At 42.4% G+C, this 18,093-nt stretch overlaps 1 protein-coding gene across 2 annotated transcripts; it reads left to right on the forward strand.

Moving 5' to 3' along the window:
* Positions 1–4: 4 nt before the first annotated feature.
* On the forward strand, positions 5–16,722 carry gigyf1a (GRB10 interacting GYF protein 1a). Of its 2 annotated transcripts, none has more exons than XM_055156123.1 (26): positions 5–220; positions 1,961–2,497; positions 2,576–2,639; positions 3,149–3,278; positions 4,144–4,239; positions 4,813–4,930; positions 5,051–5,159; positions 5,317–5,516; positions 5,656–5,888; positions 6,162–6,285; positions 6,363–6,530; positions 6,635–6,789; positions 7,456–7,618; positions 7,895–8,118; positions 8,801–8,901; positions 9,087–9,187; positions 9,266–9,339; positions 9,426–9,560; positions 9,717–9,890; positions 10,182–10,399; positions 10,495–10,649; positions 10,723–10,886; positions 10,967–11,011; positions 11,245–11,389; positions 11,780–14,173; positions 15,463–16,722. In XM_055156123.1, exons 3-25 carry the CDS (start codon positions 2,605–2,607, stop codon positions 11,845–11,847), a joined length of 3,135 nt encoding a protein of 1,044 aa, XP_055012098.1. In that variant the 5' UTR covers positions 5–220; positions 1,961–2,497; positions 2,576–2,604; the 3' UTR covers positions 11,848–14,173; positions 15,463–16,722. The 2 variants fall into 2 exon arrangements, with proteins under 2 accessions (XP_055012098.1, XP_020784559.2); XM_020928900.2 differs by having other exon boundaries at positions 11,780–14,169.
* The last annotated feature ends 1,371 nt before the right edge of the window (positions 16,723–18,093 follow it).

Consider the following 18,093-nt stretch of genomic DNA (forward strand, 5'->3'; position numbering starts at 1 on the left):
ACAAACAACAAGAAGAGCAACGATCCAGCAGACACACACTGATACGCAGCAGCGACCGTCGGAGGAGAGGGAAAAAACAAGACATTACATTAATATCACGTCATCGTCAATATAGGATTATGTGGAATACAAACGTTTACAGTGTTTAGAGACCAATGCATGCGATAATCTGACCGTAGACAGACCGTGCACACCACGTTAGTAACAACAAACAGTGAAGGTAAGCCACGGTTCCTTTTTGCAGCTTTAGCAACTTAGCTCACGCTAGCTAAATGCTAACCGTTGCTCGTGCATGAAATGATGATTCGGCTTGTTTTGCGCCACTTCTCTTGTTAATAATAATGCCGTGTTTTCACTAGTGATTTTTATAGTGTGGATGTATTTGTTTGCGCTGCAGCGTTTGGGTTTTAGGCGGCCTTCGGGCAGATGTCCGTCCGCACATTGGCGGAGCAGGCCGGGCTAAACTTCCCCAGATCACTCCGCCCCCCTCCGCCATCATTCTGTGTCATCTGAACCTCCAGCCGAGGCCTATGCAGCGGACCCCGAGCTGTACGCACTAGACAGCTCGCATGGAGCCCAATCCAAAGCCCCAACACGGGAAATGCACTTTCTAACGACATTCAGGGTGTAGTGAAGCCGTGAGCCCTCGTTTGTTCCCGGGCCTGGACCCCGCGGCGGGCTAGCTGTGCTAAAGAGGCTAACGGCAGTTCCGTGTGCAGCGGCGAGATGCGCCATGGAGTAAACAAGTCCCAACATAGAGCCTCTGACGAGTTAGAATGCCCACTACAACTTACACTTTAGTGTTTTCTGTGCTGGAGCTGAAAACGTTTTGACCATGTCTTCATTTTAATTGTGAAATGTTCCTCACAACAGCGCCACTTTCCTTAACAAAAAGCGTCAGTGTTGAGGTTCGTTTTTACGCAAGTGGACGTAATCCATTCTGTCACAACTACTACTGTAAACAGATATACCTGTAAACAGATATACATGCACACTTCACAAATTTAATTTCACTCAGCTGAAATATAAAACACCCAAACTGGCCCACTGGCCCAAACCCATAGAACCATGTGGTCATTTGCAGCATTTTTCTGTTTATCTATTTAAACAGTGAATGAGATATACACTGTGCAGAAAACATTTACACTTAAAAACTGTGTATACACATTATTGTTGAGAAAACCATAGCACTTGACTTATTTAGTTTAAAAGCTTTTAATACCATGGAACTTGTCTGAATGACTGAGGGATTGTAAAGACCATGAAAAGTCAAATGGCAAAAAGTTAATGTCCATTGTCATTACACATCATTTATTTGTACATTTGTTATACAGGAAAGGGCTACATGAACTAAATAACTTTTGAATTGCTGAAATGAGAAAACGGCAAATAAGTGCTGTAGGAAACCCCTTGTATTATTCAGAATTCATTATTGTGAGCTTTCAGTCAAGTCATAATGCTACTGCCTCATCAAAATCATACCCAGAGTTTTGTTTTGTTTCATAAACACATGCTTGAACAATCCTGGTTTATTAGTCTGCCTACATCCCCAAAGCTCAAAACACACTGTTCCACCTTGTGATGTCATTTAGTGATAGTTTTCACGTTAACACCTAACTTTTACCTTTTCTTTAGTAGAGATAAGTGATTCCAGGACTGAAATTATCCAAATAATTCGGGTGAAGGTGTGTGGAGTTTGAAGGCAGAACTCTGCCTGTATTACCACATGACATCACAAGGTGTTTTCTGTTTTTGTGTTTAACATGTGTGAATGAAATAAAACACAACTCTGGGTATGTTTTGCTGAGGAAACAACAGCATAACACAGATCAGTAAATGGCATAATATGGGCCCTTTAAACAGAAGCACTGAATCATCATATGACAAATTGTCAATATGACATTTTTATTCATATTGTTGGAGAGACCTGACCCTGTCTTTTTTTTTTTATCTCTTGCAGTGGCGCAAAAGGAAGGGGTCAGATCTTAAGGAGTCACCTGGAGGCTCTCCCTCAGCCCTCTTTTCACTGGGAGCAGGCAGAGCAGAGCAGAGCAGGCGCTGAAGAGGAGAGCTCGCGTCTGCTCGTGGCTCCAGCGGACGGTCTTTCACCTATTGGCTGTTCTTTACCTTTGTGGTCGATTGAGTTCATCTTTTTACCTTTAATGTGAGGCATAACTGCTGTACAAAAACCTTCATATTCAAAAGAAGAGTGTTTATTTTTTCTGTCGTAAGTTTTTTATGTTTTGGCTGTGAGTAGCAGGAGCTTCCATTCTTAACGGTAGTCAAAACCGTTTGCATTCTGAAGTCTTGGTCTGATTACCTGGTAGTCCTCAAACACCTGAAACTGGCAGCTATTTTTCTGAATCGTGAGTGTTTGGGGCGCTCCGTGACCACAGCATAAGCACCACTCAGCCTTTTAGTCACCTTAGCCTAATTTAAGCCTACCAGCTCAAGCCTGCTCCAGCTCAGTCCAGCCTGCTCCGAATCCCTGGACAGGGTAAGGCCAAGGGGGATGAGAAAGAGGAACTCCTCCAGATACTTATGTTCCCATCTGAATAAAGCTCTGTTTTCTTAGATACTCAATACTGTGTGGACGTGAGGAATATGACAGCTGAGACTCTTAACTTCGGCCCAGAATGGTAAGTCAGCTTTGGGCCTGTAATGTTGGGCGGACCTTTTCGAACACTGATTAATAGGCATTATTTTAACAATTTTGCAAACATATCTATAAAGGCTATTAATATTGTGCCTACCAAATGGTTAGTGCTACATAGTCTGGTCTGAAGGGACTGAAGTGACCATGTAGCTCTGGTTGCCATGGTAATCTGTAGGTATGCTTTTGAGGAGGTAGCAGGTAGGTAACAAGAGTCAATTTTGTGATAATATAGGACCTTTAGACATTTCATAACCTTACTCATAATCCGTTTCCCAAATTAAAAAAAAAATATATATATTTATATATATATATATATATATATATATGTATAAACATAAAATTTTCTAAACTTTTTTGCTTTATAACAGACATTCTAGCATTATGCAGTGTGTTAAAATAAAACAAACCAGTCTAGTGAATAGACTGACCAGCAGAGGGCAGACACATATGAATGGCTTGAATTTTATTAACAACTTTTCCTGACCTCTCCAGGCTCCGTGCACTGTCCAGTGGGGGGAGTGTGACCTCTCCCCCTCCCTCCCCTGCCATGCCAAAGTACAAGCTGGCCGAGTACCGCTACGGCCGAGAGGAGATGTTAGCACTTTATATCAAAGACAACAAGGTCAGTACATGTGAGAGAACTGCCAGTGCAATATACAGTGTCATTTTTCTGTAGTTTAATTTCAGCTGCAAAGCATGGTTTAATTTGTACACTTATTATTATGGCGTGGAAATATCTTTTATTGTCAGCAAAAAAAGACCTAGGCCTGTTAAGATATATACTATATTGACAATACATGTTACAATACAATTATTTATTTATCTGTCATGGGTATATTTTCCTCTTGCTTTTCTGTATTGTGATAAAACATGAGCTGCAGAAGGTTGATTATGAATTGAATTATGAACTCATTATAGTGTTATGTGTTGCCTTCTGTTATTTATTGCAGAAACACCCCATAGTGATTAACAATTTATTGCAAAATATTTTATCTTTTGAATGGAGTGCAGTGACATCATGTTGGGGGTGTTCTACATGTTTGTATATGATGGAATGTTCAATAGTTACCATGGAGACACAATGCACACATTAACAAACAAACCAAGCTAAAAATGTTCAAAATAGTCAGAAAATGCGAGAGAAAATGTGTATTTTTAGAAGTCTATGATCAGTATGGGGGTTCATGGTCCTGTTTAGGAGTTTGATTTTCAACTTAAAGGTGAGTATGTTATGCTATTTGAGAGGGAGTTGTTTAACTAAGAAAATCAACTCACCTGTTGTAGTTTTATCTAAATCATCTCAGATTAATGTCTAGTCTCAGAGCTTCAGTCAGAGCAATACCACCAGTTAGCATCACACCCCCAGGGAATGTTGATGACAGCTGCAAAGTATCAATAGACAGACTGAAGGCTATTGTGGCAGTGAACTGATAAAAGTGCTGAAAAATAGTGTAGGAGTGTAAATCAAGTGCTCCAAATGGTTCCAGGTCCCAGAGGACATGCAGGATAAGGAGTTTGCTGCTATTCTGCAAGATGAGCCCATGCAGCCCCTGGCACTGGTGCCTCTCACTGAGGAGGAGCAGGTAAGGGCCGCCACACTTTCTACCAGTCCTTTCTTTTTTTCTCTGTACGGCTCGATAGTACCCACCTCTGCTGGCTTGTAGATTTGGACACAGTTTGGAAATCATTGATTAAGATAGATTACCATTACAGAGCAAACGTTTGAGAATACAGCTCTGCTTCATTATAATCACTTTAAAATAGGGCTGGATGGTAGAGCAAAAATGTTTGAGGATTTCTTTTTCTTGTTGATTTGTCACAGTCTTCACTTAATTTTATGAACATAAACATGACATGACTTTTAATGCCCATTGACACAAAACATAGACTGCTTTTTTCTTCCAAAGCTCAAACTTTGCTCAAACTACATGCTTTTACAGATAAAAAAATAAATAAATAATCATGTCATTGACCTGTACATATAATTGAATGGTGACAGATTAAAATCAACTCAGTAGCCCATCCCTACCCCTTTTAAATCCCTTGTATATTCCAATAAGAGGCTGATGTTGTGTATGAGGGCGAGCAGAGCTCAAACTGAAGGCTGCTGAATTCCTGCTCACATTGCTGACATTCCTGCTGTTTAACCCCCGCAGAGGAACTTCTCCATGTCTGTGAACAGCGTGGCCGTGCTGAGGCTCATGGGGAAGGGTGTGGGAGGGGCCGCACCAGCCGGAGTGGTCCGAGGTCGAGGGGCCACACGAGGCAGTCGAGGTAAGCACTAATTAGAGTGCATTACGTGTGCATTGTAAGGGCCCACACTGCTGGGCTTCTTAGCCAGTGTCCCCTATATTTGTGCTATAACAAGCCCTCATTTTATTAATCTGTTTTAAGGCCGTGGTCGAGGTGAAAGTGGGTTTTACCAAAGAAGTATTGAAGAATCTGAGGGGGGCTTTGGCCGCAATGTTCGAGAGATACATCGCAGTCAGAGTTGGGATGACAGGTGACACATTTCATTCTGCTCTTTTGCTCAAATAGTTGAATTATGGACCTGTTTTTAAGTTATACATTTACACATACAATATTGTATTTTTGATCACGATTATGGAAGGTATGTAAGCTGACACTTTTCCTCTCATTGTTAATCCTCCTATCCCCAGGGGTGAGCGGCGCTTTGAGAAGCCTCTGAGGAGAGAGGTGGGCCGGCCGGGCTTTGAGGAGTCTGGACCCCCCCCTGCTCCAGGGAGGAAGGAGTATGCAAGGGCTGACAGTGATAACTGGCGCACGCTCCGAGAGGAGCAGGAGGAGGAGGAGGTAGAGCCGGGCAATAACTGGAGACTGGCCGGATCGCGCAGGGATGGTAGGAGACACAGAGAAATGCCAACACGACTAAAGCTGTTTTTTAAACAGTATCCTGTTGAAAATCAACTTCCACTTTAGTCTAGGATAATGGCATGTAGCGGGACATGTTTAATCTTTGTCTGTTGTGTGCTTGTCAGATGGTGGTCCACGCTCAGCGGGCTGGCGGGATCACACTGGCCCCGGGGAAGGTCGCAGGAGAAAGTTTGACTTTGACTTCCGTGACTCTGATGGCCATGGAGGAGGTGGACGACGGCGCGCGGGCAGTGATGGACCAGACGACGAGAGGGATGGCCTGCCTGAGTGGTGCACTGACGAGGAAGACAGTGAGATGGGCACCTTTGACTCCTCTGGAGCCTTCATGCCTCTGAAGGTGTGTAGACTGTAGTAGGCTCTGCAAAATCACACACAACTAACTACATGTATTACAGGAACATGAAGGTGAATGAAATGTACTGTGACCAAAAAAGATACTTTATGACCTTTAGTAGAAGATATCTTGTTGTGGCCCTGGTTTAGTCTTAAGTCAGTTGGTCTCAGCCTTTTTAGATATCAAGGTTTAGCAAAAGGTCTACAAAAAAAATTCCATAGTTCCAGTGCACATCTTAGAGATACAAACTGAATCTGTATCTTATTTTGTTTCTAGAAATCTGGAAAAGATGCCATCCTGGAGGAAGAGCTGGAATTCAAAGGAATAGAAGATGAGGAGGAGCATGAGGAGGGTCTTGAGGACCCAGAGAAAACCTGTGCTGAAGGAGACAAAGACATGGGTGAGAATAATCACCCTGCATTGTCAGTGTGAACATTGTGTATTTGTATATTCTATATTGTCTTTCTCTTATCTTAGAACGTAACAAAGCTGGTGGTGGGATATTGAACGGTGAGGAGAAAGCATCTTCTCCCTCTGTTTCTCCCACTCGCTGCAGCCCTCCATCACAGGAGCCTCAGCCTAGTGCAGTGGCCCCTGTGGTGGACAATGGGCTGTCTCTGAAGCCTAACAGCACAACCAGCCAAGGTGCGTCATGAGGCTCTGAAGGGCCCTAAGTTTAGACTTAGCAAAGTTGGTCTGGTTTGATCAAAAGTTCTGCACTGATTTTTATACATTTGTTTTTGTTGCAGATGTGTCTCTGATGGCCGACACAAAAGCTCATCTCTCTTCAAGCACGGTTGCCCCATGTGTCCTCCCTCCCCCTCCTTCTTCCTCTGCAGCCCCTCTGCCCCTCACAGGCGGAGGAGACCCAGAGGACGATGAAGGCATGACGCATCTTCAACAGGTACACGCAAGCTTTAAAAGTGCACCTTACGCTAAATCCTTTTTTCAGTGCTTTTAACCATATTCTAGTTTTGCTTCTCATTGACCCTCTCGGAAGTTGTATTTGGAATGATTTGGTCATGTTTAAGTCATCTTTATTCTCCTGTATTCAAGACATTATTGCTCCAATCTACCCCCATTTTCATCTGCTACTCGCTAGTGTGATGTGCAGCTATCTATAGGAGGGGTGGACAGCTTTGCTGACTCTTTATTGTGATGATGTTTACAGCGTCATCTGCTACCATTGAGCGTGGCCATTTTCTAATGCAGAAGACAAGGGCCTTCTTTCTTTTATAAAGTCCTTTTAGATCAATGTCACCCATGCTATCTGGTTTCCTTCCGTCAGGCCAAAGCTGGCCTATTATCAGACAAATAATGTAGATGCCAATACAACAGGACTGGGTCTGCTAATTTAATTACAATCTGTAGCTTTAAAGGCTGCTGCGGCTGTTATTGGAACAGTGGAGGATGTGCTCTTTCAAACTAACCTCAGTGTAGTTTTGGTTTCTTCAACATTTCTTTCTCCACAGCTGATCCAAAATGTTTAGATGCAGGATATGTACATCTGACAAGCTTTAATTGACACTTCAGTGCTGCAGTTTTTAAATCTGTGTGCGCATGTGTGCAGGAGGCGGAGAAGATGGTGGCCTCGCTGCAGGATACGTCTCTAGAGGAGGAGTGCTTCACCCAGGCTCTGCAACAGGAGAGTCGCAACACGGCTGCAGCTCTGCCCCTGTCCCACGAGGCTGCCATGAAGTGGTTCTACAAAGATCCACAGGGAGAGATCCAAGGTATACCTTTTCTACTAAGGATCACATAATAAACTATAATATTGCTCATCACTATCAATAGATTAAATTTGATTGTGATCATTTGCAACTAAGATTATTGTCATTACACCACCATTTTGTGCAAAAAATACTGCTTATCCATATTCATGATGCTCTTTTCTAGATCTTTGTTTTTTCGTTTTAACAAACACTTCTCTAATAATAATGCATTGGATTTATATAGTGTTTGATTCACGCACATGTTTTCTGTGCTGAGACTGGCTCTTTCTCTCTCAGGTCCCTTCAGCACTATGGAGATGTGTGAGTGGTTCCAGGCGGGCTACTTCACCATGACCCTGCTGGTCAAACGGGGCTGTGATGAAGGCTTTCAGCCCCTGGGGGACGTCATCAAGATGTGGGGCCGTGTTCCATTTGCCCCCGGGCCCTCCCCTCCACCCCTGCTCGTGAGACAGCCCCCACCATCGCAGCGCCCTCAACCCAGCCGGAGCTCCACCGGGACTGTGAGTTGTTATTATTAGTTACTGTTTACATCATGCTTAACAAGAAACAAATGGCGAATCTGTTCATTTTACGGAGCATTTTCATTTTTATCTTATTCTATAATTATAAATAACTAACACAGAAGCTACTGACGGTAACAATAGACAAGCACAAAATGTGACGCTATACCAGACACTTGATTCTCTCTCGTGTTGTATTTTCAACAATAAAAAAGCAAACTGAGATATGAGAGATATGAGAAGTTTAAGGAAACAACTGCTTGACACTATCCCAGACAGCTGTTTCTGTGTTGTTGTACAATGGAGCTCAAGTAGATTTTGCAAGCTTGCTCAGGGCTATTCAGCTATGTGGTATCTAATGACCACAACTGACCACCCAAATTTGATTTAAAATTTGTTGCTAAAACTTACTGCCAAGTTATTAAAATATTTTGCTAAATCTTGCTTTTTAAATGTGCTTTTTGAATGGCGTTATTAGATATTAGTTAAGCAGAAATGAATAATGGGCAGTACTAAATGTTGAAACCAAAACCTGTTTCTCACTCATAGTTTGAAATCAGGTACGGGCCCTGTCCAGAAATTTCATTTAAGCACTATCTCTTGCCATCACCTATGATTATTATTCAGCTCATGTGACATGTTCCATAGATGTTTCCACTGCGCTAAGCTGGTTCTCGTGCAGGGTAATCTGGACCAGGACCGTCTGAAGAAGCAGCAGGAGATGGCTGCTGCAGCGCTCTATCAACAGCTCCAGCACCAGCAGCTATTCCAGCTCATGAACAGGTATCACTATTATACCACTAAGCCGGCCAGCAGGTTTGTGATGGAAACCCATGGCACAAAAGGACAGTCAAAATATAATTATAAAATAATGTTTTTAAGTATGAAGATATAAGAACTCTGTCAAATAATTTCAGTCGGTAAAATGCAAACTAATAGTGAAAGTGTTTGTTGACATATGTTGACAGGTGCAGCGAGCAGGGTATGATGCCTTCGATGAACAGGTCGATGTCAGTGCCAGACACAGGGTCCTTGTGGGACATGCATACCTCAGCTTCACAGCCATCAGGTACTGTCACATTCAAGAGTGTGCAGTCATGTTCTCCTGTACTGATGCTTAACCAACACTGAACTCTTCTTTGTTTAGGCGGTGAAGCCAGTCTTTGGGACATAACAATGAATCCTTCTACTCAGGGTCCAACTCTTGAACAGCTTCAAAAGGTTTGTGTCAGCACACATTGTATTCTATTTGTACCCTCAGCACATGGACCTGCTTTTGAGCTTAACATGCCTTTTTTCCTGTGAAGCTCCAGGAAAGGAGAGATGCTGAACTCAGGGCTAAGCGCGAGGAGGAAGAGCAGCGTAAGCGCAGGGAGGAAAAGAGGAGGCAGCAGGAGGAGCAGAAGAGGAGAGACGAAGAAGAGCTCTACAGACGCAAGCAGGTAAAGTGTGCACTTTGAATACAACAGATTACCTTACAATGGTAATGACTGTAGATTTAGAGATGGTAAAAGAGATGGATAGCTTCTATAGTCTAACCCTTGTACTTCTAGTACACAATGGTCTTCTCTTAATCTTGTGCACATTTGCTTGTGCAGTGTCGGCAGCAGCAGGAGCAGCTACTCTTGAAGCTCCTGAACCCTCAGGCCCAGGGGCCTGGAGCCGGTGGCTCGAGCTGGGGAGGAGCGCCCTCTTCTGGTCTGTCCAAATCAGGAAAGCCCCCTGCTCTGACTCTTTTGGAGATGCAGCAGAGAGCCCAGCAAAGAGAACGCGTAAGAACTGAATCTGTCCTTCTTGTTTGTCTCCTTTATTATTCACCACTTAATCTTATTTTACTTATGTTGTCTGTTATCTATTTGAGAAACAAAGACCATTCAAATAGTAAAATATAGCACACTTTGACATTGGCATGCAGAGTTCCACACGAGACTGATTAAGCGCAGGCATTAAACAAGTCTACCACATGTGTTCCTGAACAGAAAAGTCTGGTGTCTCCATCTCCTTTTTTGTGTGGGACAAACAGCAAAAAGTGACATAGGTAACGACAGGCTTTGTTTTTCTAGCATTCAGGCATGTCTATGGGCAACTCGTCCATGGGAAACCAGTGGATTGAGGGCATGGGGATGTGGGGCGGCGCAGGGGCCATGGAGGGCAAATCAGCCAGTGGAGGCTCCGGTGGGAGCATGGGCATGTGGGACGAGGCTGTAAAGAACCAGAGCCTCCGCTCCAACTCCAACAACAGTATGGGCTTAAAGAACAGCCGCAGCAGCCCCTCCCTCAGGTACACACACCTCTGCCTCTGTCTTTGTGTCTGGAAGCACATCACCCCTTCTCCCTGTGCCTTGGCTCACTGTGCCTGTGTGCTTGCTCGTGCAGTGAACAGTACATGATGCGTCGGAAGCGCACAGATGATGAGGAGAAGCTGCTGAAGCTGCTGCAGGGCATGAAGCCTCAGGATGGCTTCACCACATGGTGTGAACAGATGCTGCACGCTCTCAACACCTCTGCCAACAACTCCTCCTCTCTGGACGGTAGGCTCACTGCGCACCTCCCCACCTCTCATGGGACACAGTACATTGACTGACCTCATATCATTGTTTTCAGTTGCCACTATAGTGGCGTACCTAAAGGAGGTGGAGTCACCCTATGCAGTGCTGGACTTTATCCGGTCCTATCTAGGGGACACAGTGGAAGCCAAAGAGTTTGCCAAACAGTTCCTGGAGCGACGTGCCAAACAGAAAGCCAACCAACAGAGGCAGCAGCAGCAGGTAGCTCTCCAAACCTAACCCTGGAATAACAACCAATACTATAGACAATGCATTATTTATGCTTTTTATTGTTTTGACAGTTATCAAAGGAAGTGGCCGGGTTGAACATGAACTTCCCTCTGCAGGTTAGTACATCAGTATACTTTAAATCTTTAAAAGAGATAACTTCATTTATATGTCTGAAAATGTTCTTTTATATTTTAAGTAGTGCTTGTTTCTTATATTTGTCATATTGATAGACTCTATGGCAACCCAAGATCCCAGTATTTTTAAAATCCCCAAAACATGGCCTTCATATTGTAATCATGTCTGCTGTCTTTGATCCTTTGTTTACACCTCTTATAACTTTATCTGTCAGGACTCAATGCGAGGTATGAACCCTAATACCCTGCAGTCCATGTTCCAAGCCAACCACATGGGCAAGGCGGGGCTCTACGACAACCAGGGAGGGAAGATGAAGAAGAAACAGCCCCTGATGCTGCACTCCGACCCCAGCATCTTAGGTGAGTGTCCTTTTGCAAACCTGGTCACTGGGCTATGGTCAGAGTAAGGCTGGATTAGACTTTCTTGCTGCAAAAGTGATGAACATTCACATCAGAAAAGGACTTTTCAGTTCCTGTAATGTGATGATACTCCCAGATTACTTTTGATGTGGCCTCCGGGAACAATTTGAACACATTTTCGAGTTCAATCTTGTACATGACAACTGGAACGTGCATCCGATATTAATCTCAGAGATTGCGTCATTCTGAAATGAGAGTTCCGACCTCCAAGGGTGACTGTAACACAACATTGATATTATCTGCCTATAGCTGCATTTGTATGACATACATGTGACCCAAAGCTATGCCCTCAGTATATACCTGACCAGGGCTGTCCCACTGTCTCCACAGGGTACTCATTCCACAACGCGGGGGACTGTCTGTCTATGAACGACATGGAGATGGTGGAGGAGTACTGAGGCGGAACAGCGCAGCAGCAATAGCTACCTGAGGCCTTCTTGTCTTTTAATCAGACAAACCTGATGACGAATGTGCACTGCTGGGGGAACCGGGGCGGGAGGGGCCGTGTTCATGTGAGCAGGGCACAGGGGTATCCTCTGGCACTCAACTACAAGCACCTTATTCTCAACTAATGCACTTTAACGAGACAGGATTTGAAATGTGTGTTTGTGTGCGCGTGCATGTGAGCGTGAGTGAGGAGGGCAGGGCAGGGGAGGGGGTTAGAACTGGAAGGGGAGCAGACACAGCGGTGAGTGATTGTCAGAGGGACCTTTACTTTATCAGAGAGCAAATCCTTTCTCGAAAAGACAAACACTGTTGATATTTCCTGTTCAGCATTTTTTTATGTTTATAGAAAAGTCAAGCTATTGAAAAAGTGGATTATAAAAACTTGAAGATTTGCACTTGCCTACAAAAGAGATGAGAAAAATCACAGAAAAACAACAAAACCACAAAAAAGCAAACAAAAACAAAATTACAGTTTTTTGGAGAAGTGAATATTTTTGTGAATGTGATGCGTGACAGAGGTGTGTGTTGTAATATAACAGTCTGCACAATGTTTTTCTTTTCTTTTTGTTGCTTACCAAGATGTATGAAACATAAGAGGCCATTTATGTCTATTTTTGTTCAAATAGTAATTTTGTATTCTCATAAGAAGTGCGTGTGTCCTGTCCAAACTGGGTTTGGATGTTTAGGAGAGCAGCTGAGAGGAAGAGGCCAATTGCACAACTCTCCTTTCTCTCATCAGCTTCATCCCGAGAGCAACTCTGTAAATGTTAGCTTTGCTTCTTATATGACCACCACTAGGTTCTCTCCTTAGCTTCTCCTCGTGGAACTGTCTGTGGACAGGCCAATCATGAGGGACGTGACGTGTGCGTGTGTGTACAAATGATTTAAGACTACAGGTACTTGTAAATCCATGTGCTTTTTGTATGACTGCACATTTGTGCCTAAGAACTCGGATAGGGTGCGTGGCCATTGAGACATTAACTTTGGAGTGTGTGTGTGTGTATATGTGTGTATATGTGTGTGTATGTGTGAGTGTGCACAGCACAGTGCGAGTGTGTGGAATGGTCCATCTGAAGGTCTGATGTGACCATGTTGCCTTTGTCAGTTCTCGAACTTGTGAATGATAAGTGTCGAGTTTCTGACCTTGAAAAAAACGCATCTTAATGTGCAAATGCACAGGACGGTGCATGAAATGTTAGCATATTGTGTTACGTATTCGTTGTTGCAATTTGATAATGACGAGTTTTCATTTTTAATGAAAAATATATATGAATATATACATTATATACAAAGTTTAAAAGTATTTGGACTAAGATAATGAGCACTTGGGCTGCTATTTTTTGTTCTATTTTTTTTTTTCATTATCACCATGTGAAGTGTGTGTATTGTTTCTTAAGAAAATATTGAATGTATTCCAAAAAATAACAAACTTATGCTGATACAGACTTTCCCACAGAAGATTTCAAAAATGGAAACAAAGTTGTTTTTTTACACGGTGAAGTAAATGTGTGGAAACGGTTGAACACACTGCCTCTGTCAGACTGAGCTCTGCTTGTTTACACACCGCATGGACATGTGGCTGCAGTTTAGTTTCTTCACCTTCGCTTTGACTTTTTGTTCCCACGTATAAGATGAGTGGGTTTGCAAGTGCGCTTCTGCCATTTTTGATTAGTTTAGTTGTTTTGGCATCCTGGCGTGGAGAGGATGCTGTGACTGGATGGTCCAGTGTGGAGCGAGAGCATGGACAGAGCCTGGGCGGACTGGCAGGGTGCTGATCTTCACCTCATCAAAAGCACTCGGCCTGCCCTCATCAACTCACCTATGCACTTTGGTTCATTCAAGCTGTGAGGTACCATTTTGGGGATGGCGACACATCTGCAACAAGAGGACTGTGTTTTTTTTTTTGGTTTGTTTTTTAAGAAATTCCCAAAAATAAATCAGAGACTGGAGAGGCCTGCCTTCCCATACTCTTGTAAATAACCATATTTTTGTAGTACTTTGAGAGAGGAAACTTGTCAACGGATGAAGGAAAACTAGCGAATGTTCCAGAATCTTTTTGGATTTGAACTCTGGTGCGTTCCCCTCGGTTTGCCAGTAAAAGTGGGATTGGAAGGGAAAGCACATGGACTCGTGGTGGACGTTTTCCAGTGTCCACTCAGCACATCCACGGGAGGAGGGTGTGAAAGAGATGCTGACTGCTGCAGAGGTCAGCCCTGGGACCGGCCCTCAGGAAGAAGACTCCTCCAGACCGGACACTCCCTGCTCCTCTATCTGTAGGTAAGCACAGCACAATAACACTGTGAGAAGTATTCCATATTGCTGTAAAAATACGGGTTATGATGTTTTAACATTTCATGGTATTGCTTTTAGCCTTTATTTTATTTCAAAAATAAGGTGCAGACCAAAATGGCAGAGGTGTTGAAATCGAGTTTGTAATTTTGTGGCTTTTGACTTGACTTAGACTTGACTTGTGGACTCAGACTTGACTGGATTTTACTGTAAAGATTTCTGTGGACCTCAAGACCACTGGAGTCCTTTGTAAAATCTACAATCAGGTTTACAGTGAGGTCCAGTTATATCTACAGTGAAGTTTAGATCTAGAGCAGATGATGCCCAAGATTCCATTTTACAGAAGAAAATTGGACCAGTTCCAAAAAATTAAGAACAGTCAAGTTAACCGTGAACCTCACTGTAAGCTTAACCGTGGTCCTCATTGTAAATTTTTCTGTGACCTTCAAAAAGTCAGAGTGGACCAGGCTCGAGACCTGATTGTACCATCTTCAGTAAAGTTCATAGTATGACTGTGGATCTGGACACTGCAAACTGACTTGACTTCACTGTGAACTTAAAGGCACTGTAGCTGATTTTTCCATCTTTAAATACAAAACAAGTTCATTTTAAACTGTTTTTATTGCTCCAAATCTACTCCTCACTTACCGTATTTTCCGGGCTATAGGACGCACTCTTAAGCCTCCAACCCCATCAAAAACGACTGTGCGCCCCACAATCCAGAGCGCCTTATACACGAATCCACTCAGGTGTCCCAGCACGACTTCAGTAAACTATTAAGCCGCACCACCCGCAGCGCAGTCATCACTCCATGCCGACGAGGAACAGAATGGAGGAACGAACCGAAAAAGCGAGTGCAATGTGCCACTTCTAGACACAACTGAACAACTGAGTCACTGCGAACACGCCGACAATCCAGCGATCCCAGACAGCACCCTCCCTACACTCCACAACTGAACAAGGCCCAGAGTCACCGTGAACGCCACAAAAAAGTCCCACTCACCCATCCAACTGTTGTGTTTCCTTTAAAGTCTGGTTGCGTTTATTTGTGAAAAAAGTTTGAAAATAGACCATTTAATGACAGTGTGCCTTATAATCCAGAGTGCCTAATAGCCCGGAAAATATGGTACCTTATGCAGTCAGAGCATTCCAATTATTCACTGTTTAGTGAAGTTGTGAAAAGTACTTATAATCAGGTACGGGACCTTGAAGTGTGGACCTGACAGTAAACTTCATTCAAGACTTGTTTTGACTTCTGGTTTGTTTTTGCTTTGCAGGAGTTAAACAGTGCCGTCATCCTGTTCTTTGGGGAGCTCTCCTGTGGCCTGCCCAGGGCCCCCCTTCACCCGGGCCCTTGCCTCACGGAGCCTGGACCCTCAGAAACTTGGCTTTGGCATTTGAATGGGCCCCTTGTGACGCTCTGGATGGGCCCCTGAACAGCAGAGGGACAGACTTTGGCCTGACCTCAAAGCGCCAAACTGGAAAAAACTCAAAACATACAAAAAAACAAAAAACTTGCATAACTACAAGTTAAAGACACTATATCCACCGCAACCTCTAGTTACCGTGGCGCTATCAAGAACCACAGGTCAACACGGTCGGACGCATCAAGTTTGTCTGCTGTACAGGCGATGAGAGACAAACAACTTTGTACAATTTGTAAATAATCACCTTTCTTTCCCATTCTTTTGCTGCATTTCTGTTTATAAATGCCTTAAATTGTATAGTTTGGTCCGGGAATGGCTAACTTGGGTAAGAATTGGAAACACCTAGTCTGTACTGGTGAAGGACTGTACTATAACACGTCCAAATGACCCCAGTAAAAGGTTAGCTCGGAAGCAGTGGACTTTGTAATTTTGTTCATTTTTGGGTTTTCAAGATGTATAGTGTATTGTAAGGCCGCGCTGAGGAGTTGAGCTGACGGGCTTTCACAAAGAATACAACTTCTCAAAAAAAATCTGCCCCAGTGTTTGTACTTTGAGTTTTAACAATGCACGGTGAAGACAGTTCCCACTCCAGCTAGTCTCTGAAACAAGAATGGTGTTAATCAACCAATGTTTTGTGTACTATGTTGCAGTAAGTGGTGAGGTATGGTCAAATGGCTTATGAGGTGACTACAATAAATTGAGGATTTGAATTAGAAGGCTTGACAGTGTTGACAATATTTTACTCAACTTTTCAAATAGTTCCAAATAAGAGGGAAAAGACTGAATTTGGGTAAAGGTTAAACTGAGTTATAATGTCGATTTTACTTGTAGTTTCACTTTATGTAAGCCATGTAGACCACTGCATTGTCAAAACCCTGTGTACTTGAGAATTCTGTCAAAACATCTAACCTAATTCTATAGCCACGTATTAATTCATTTTGTATTATTTTGTCAGCATATTCTGGTCAGCTCAGCTACTTGGCCTCAAAAGTCTGCTGTTAAACATTAACATGCATATTCAGAAACAGTTTTGAAAAAAATTGGAAGATGTGTAAATAGTTTGACTTTTGTTTGACGAACAAATACAAAATAAACGGCATTTAGAATTGATTTGTCTGTTTCTTACTGAAAAGTACATATACCAGTGTAAAGGTGGATAGTGCATTGTAATATTTACTCAAGTGAAATTGCACTTCTCAGAGTTTTCAGACATCATACCTTTACTCCTACTTGAGTAATCTTACATTTGATAGAGTAACAGTAATACAGTACTCTTATTTGAGTTAAAGTTGGGGTTACTTTTCCCAATGTAAAAAGGTGTCCTTCAGATATGTTTAATTTTTCTCATTTTTGTTGGCTTAAGGTGACCAGATGTCCCTATTTACCTGGAACAGTCCCAGTTTTGAGCCCTGTGTCCCCTGTCCCAGCAGATGTATCCAAAACCAGTGATTTGTCCCAGTTTTATACAAGAAATGTCCCAATTTTTGACCAAACTGATCCCTGCCAACAGTAAAGAGAGGCATAAATTGTCATTTGTTTAGGTAAAATACAGAAAAGCTACTTAAAAATTATCAAAACATAAAGAAAATGTGACTATACTGAATCACATGTTAGTAACAATTTTCCTGAATTATGCACCTGTTTCACAATTGTATTATTACCAAACACCACAAACCAAGAGTGTCCCAGGTTTTGATTTTGAAAATCTGGTCAACCTCTGTTGGCTATTATTTAAAACTACCAGTTATTTTGTTCATTATTTAATATTGAATATATGTTGATGAATTAATTGTTATGTAATTATTTTTATTTTCAAATAGAAATAATTACTTTAACATTTACTGTTTAACTGAGTCATTTCCTCTGTACTTTTCAGTTTTGAAGAAGTAGTTGTAGTAAAGGTAGTAGTTTATTCAGTCATTTTGCAGCACTATAAAACAAAACATAGACTCCAATCCCATGGATTGGATTGGATTGATCATGACAAGGGCTGGGTATCATCAAGAAGTTGCCAATACAATACATATCTCAATACATAGGCCACAATTCATATCTCGATACAGTGCACGTTCGGTTCGATACAATATATTTCAAATCGATTTGATACTGTTCAATAAAAAATAATAGCTAAATCGTGGTTTGTGATCTTTATTAGTCTTTATTAAACCACTTCTTGTGCAAAGTTCATATGAAACATGCCCATTTCAATCCTCAAAACAGTGAAAATGTCAAATGTGTTGCATAAATGACTTCCCTTCCTCTAAACCAGGCATGTCCAAACTATGGCCCGGGGAACAAATGCGACCCTCAGACAAATTTTTCTTGGCCCTCAAGCTTCCAGGTGAATTGGCCCAAATTACCTTGCATCAATTAAAAAAATATTTTTTACTGCAAATTTTTTGAAAATCTACATTAATAAATCTAATATTTCATATTTAGTGTGTGGTTTTAAGGATCTTGGCATGAATAAAGAACTGATGG

This window comes from Boleophthalmus pectinirostris, unplaced genomic scaffold (genome assembly GCF_026225935.1).
Source record: "Boleophthalmus pectinirostris isolate CB_2022bp ecotype Guang Dong unplaced genomic scaffold, ASM2622593v1 HiC_scaffold_20, whole genome shotgun sequence".
Classification (NCBI taxonomy): domain Eukaryota; kingdom Metazoa; phylum Chordata; class Actinopteri; order Gobiiformes; family Gobiidae; genus Boleophthalmus; species Boleophthalmus pectinirostris.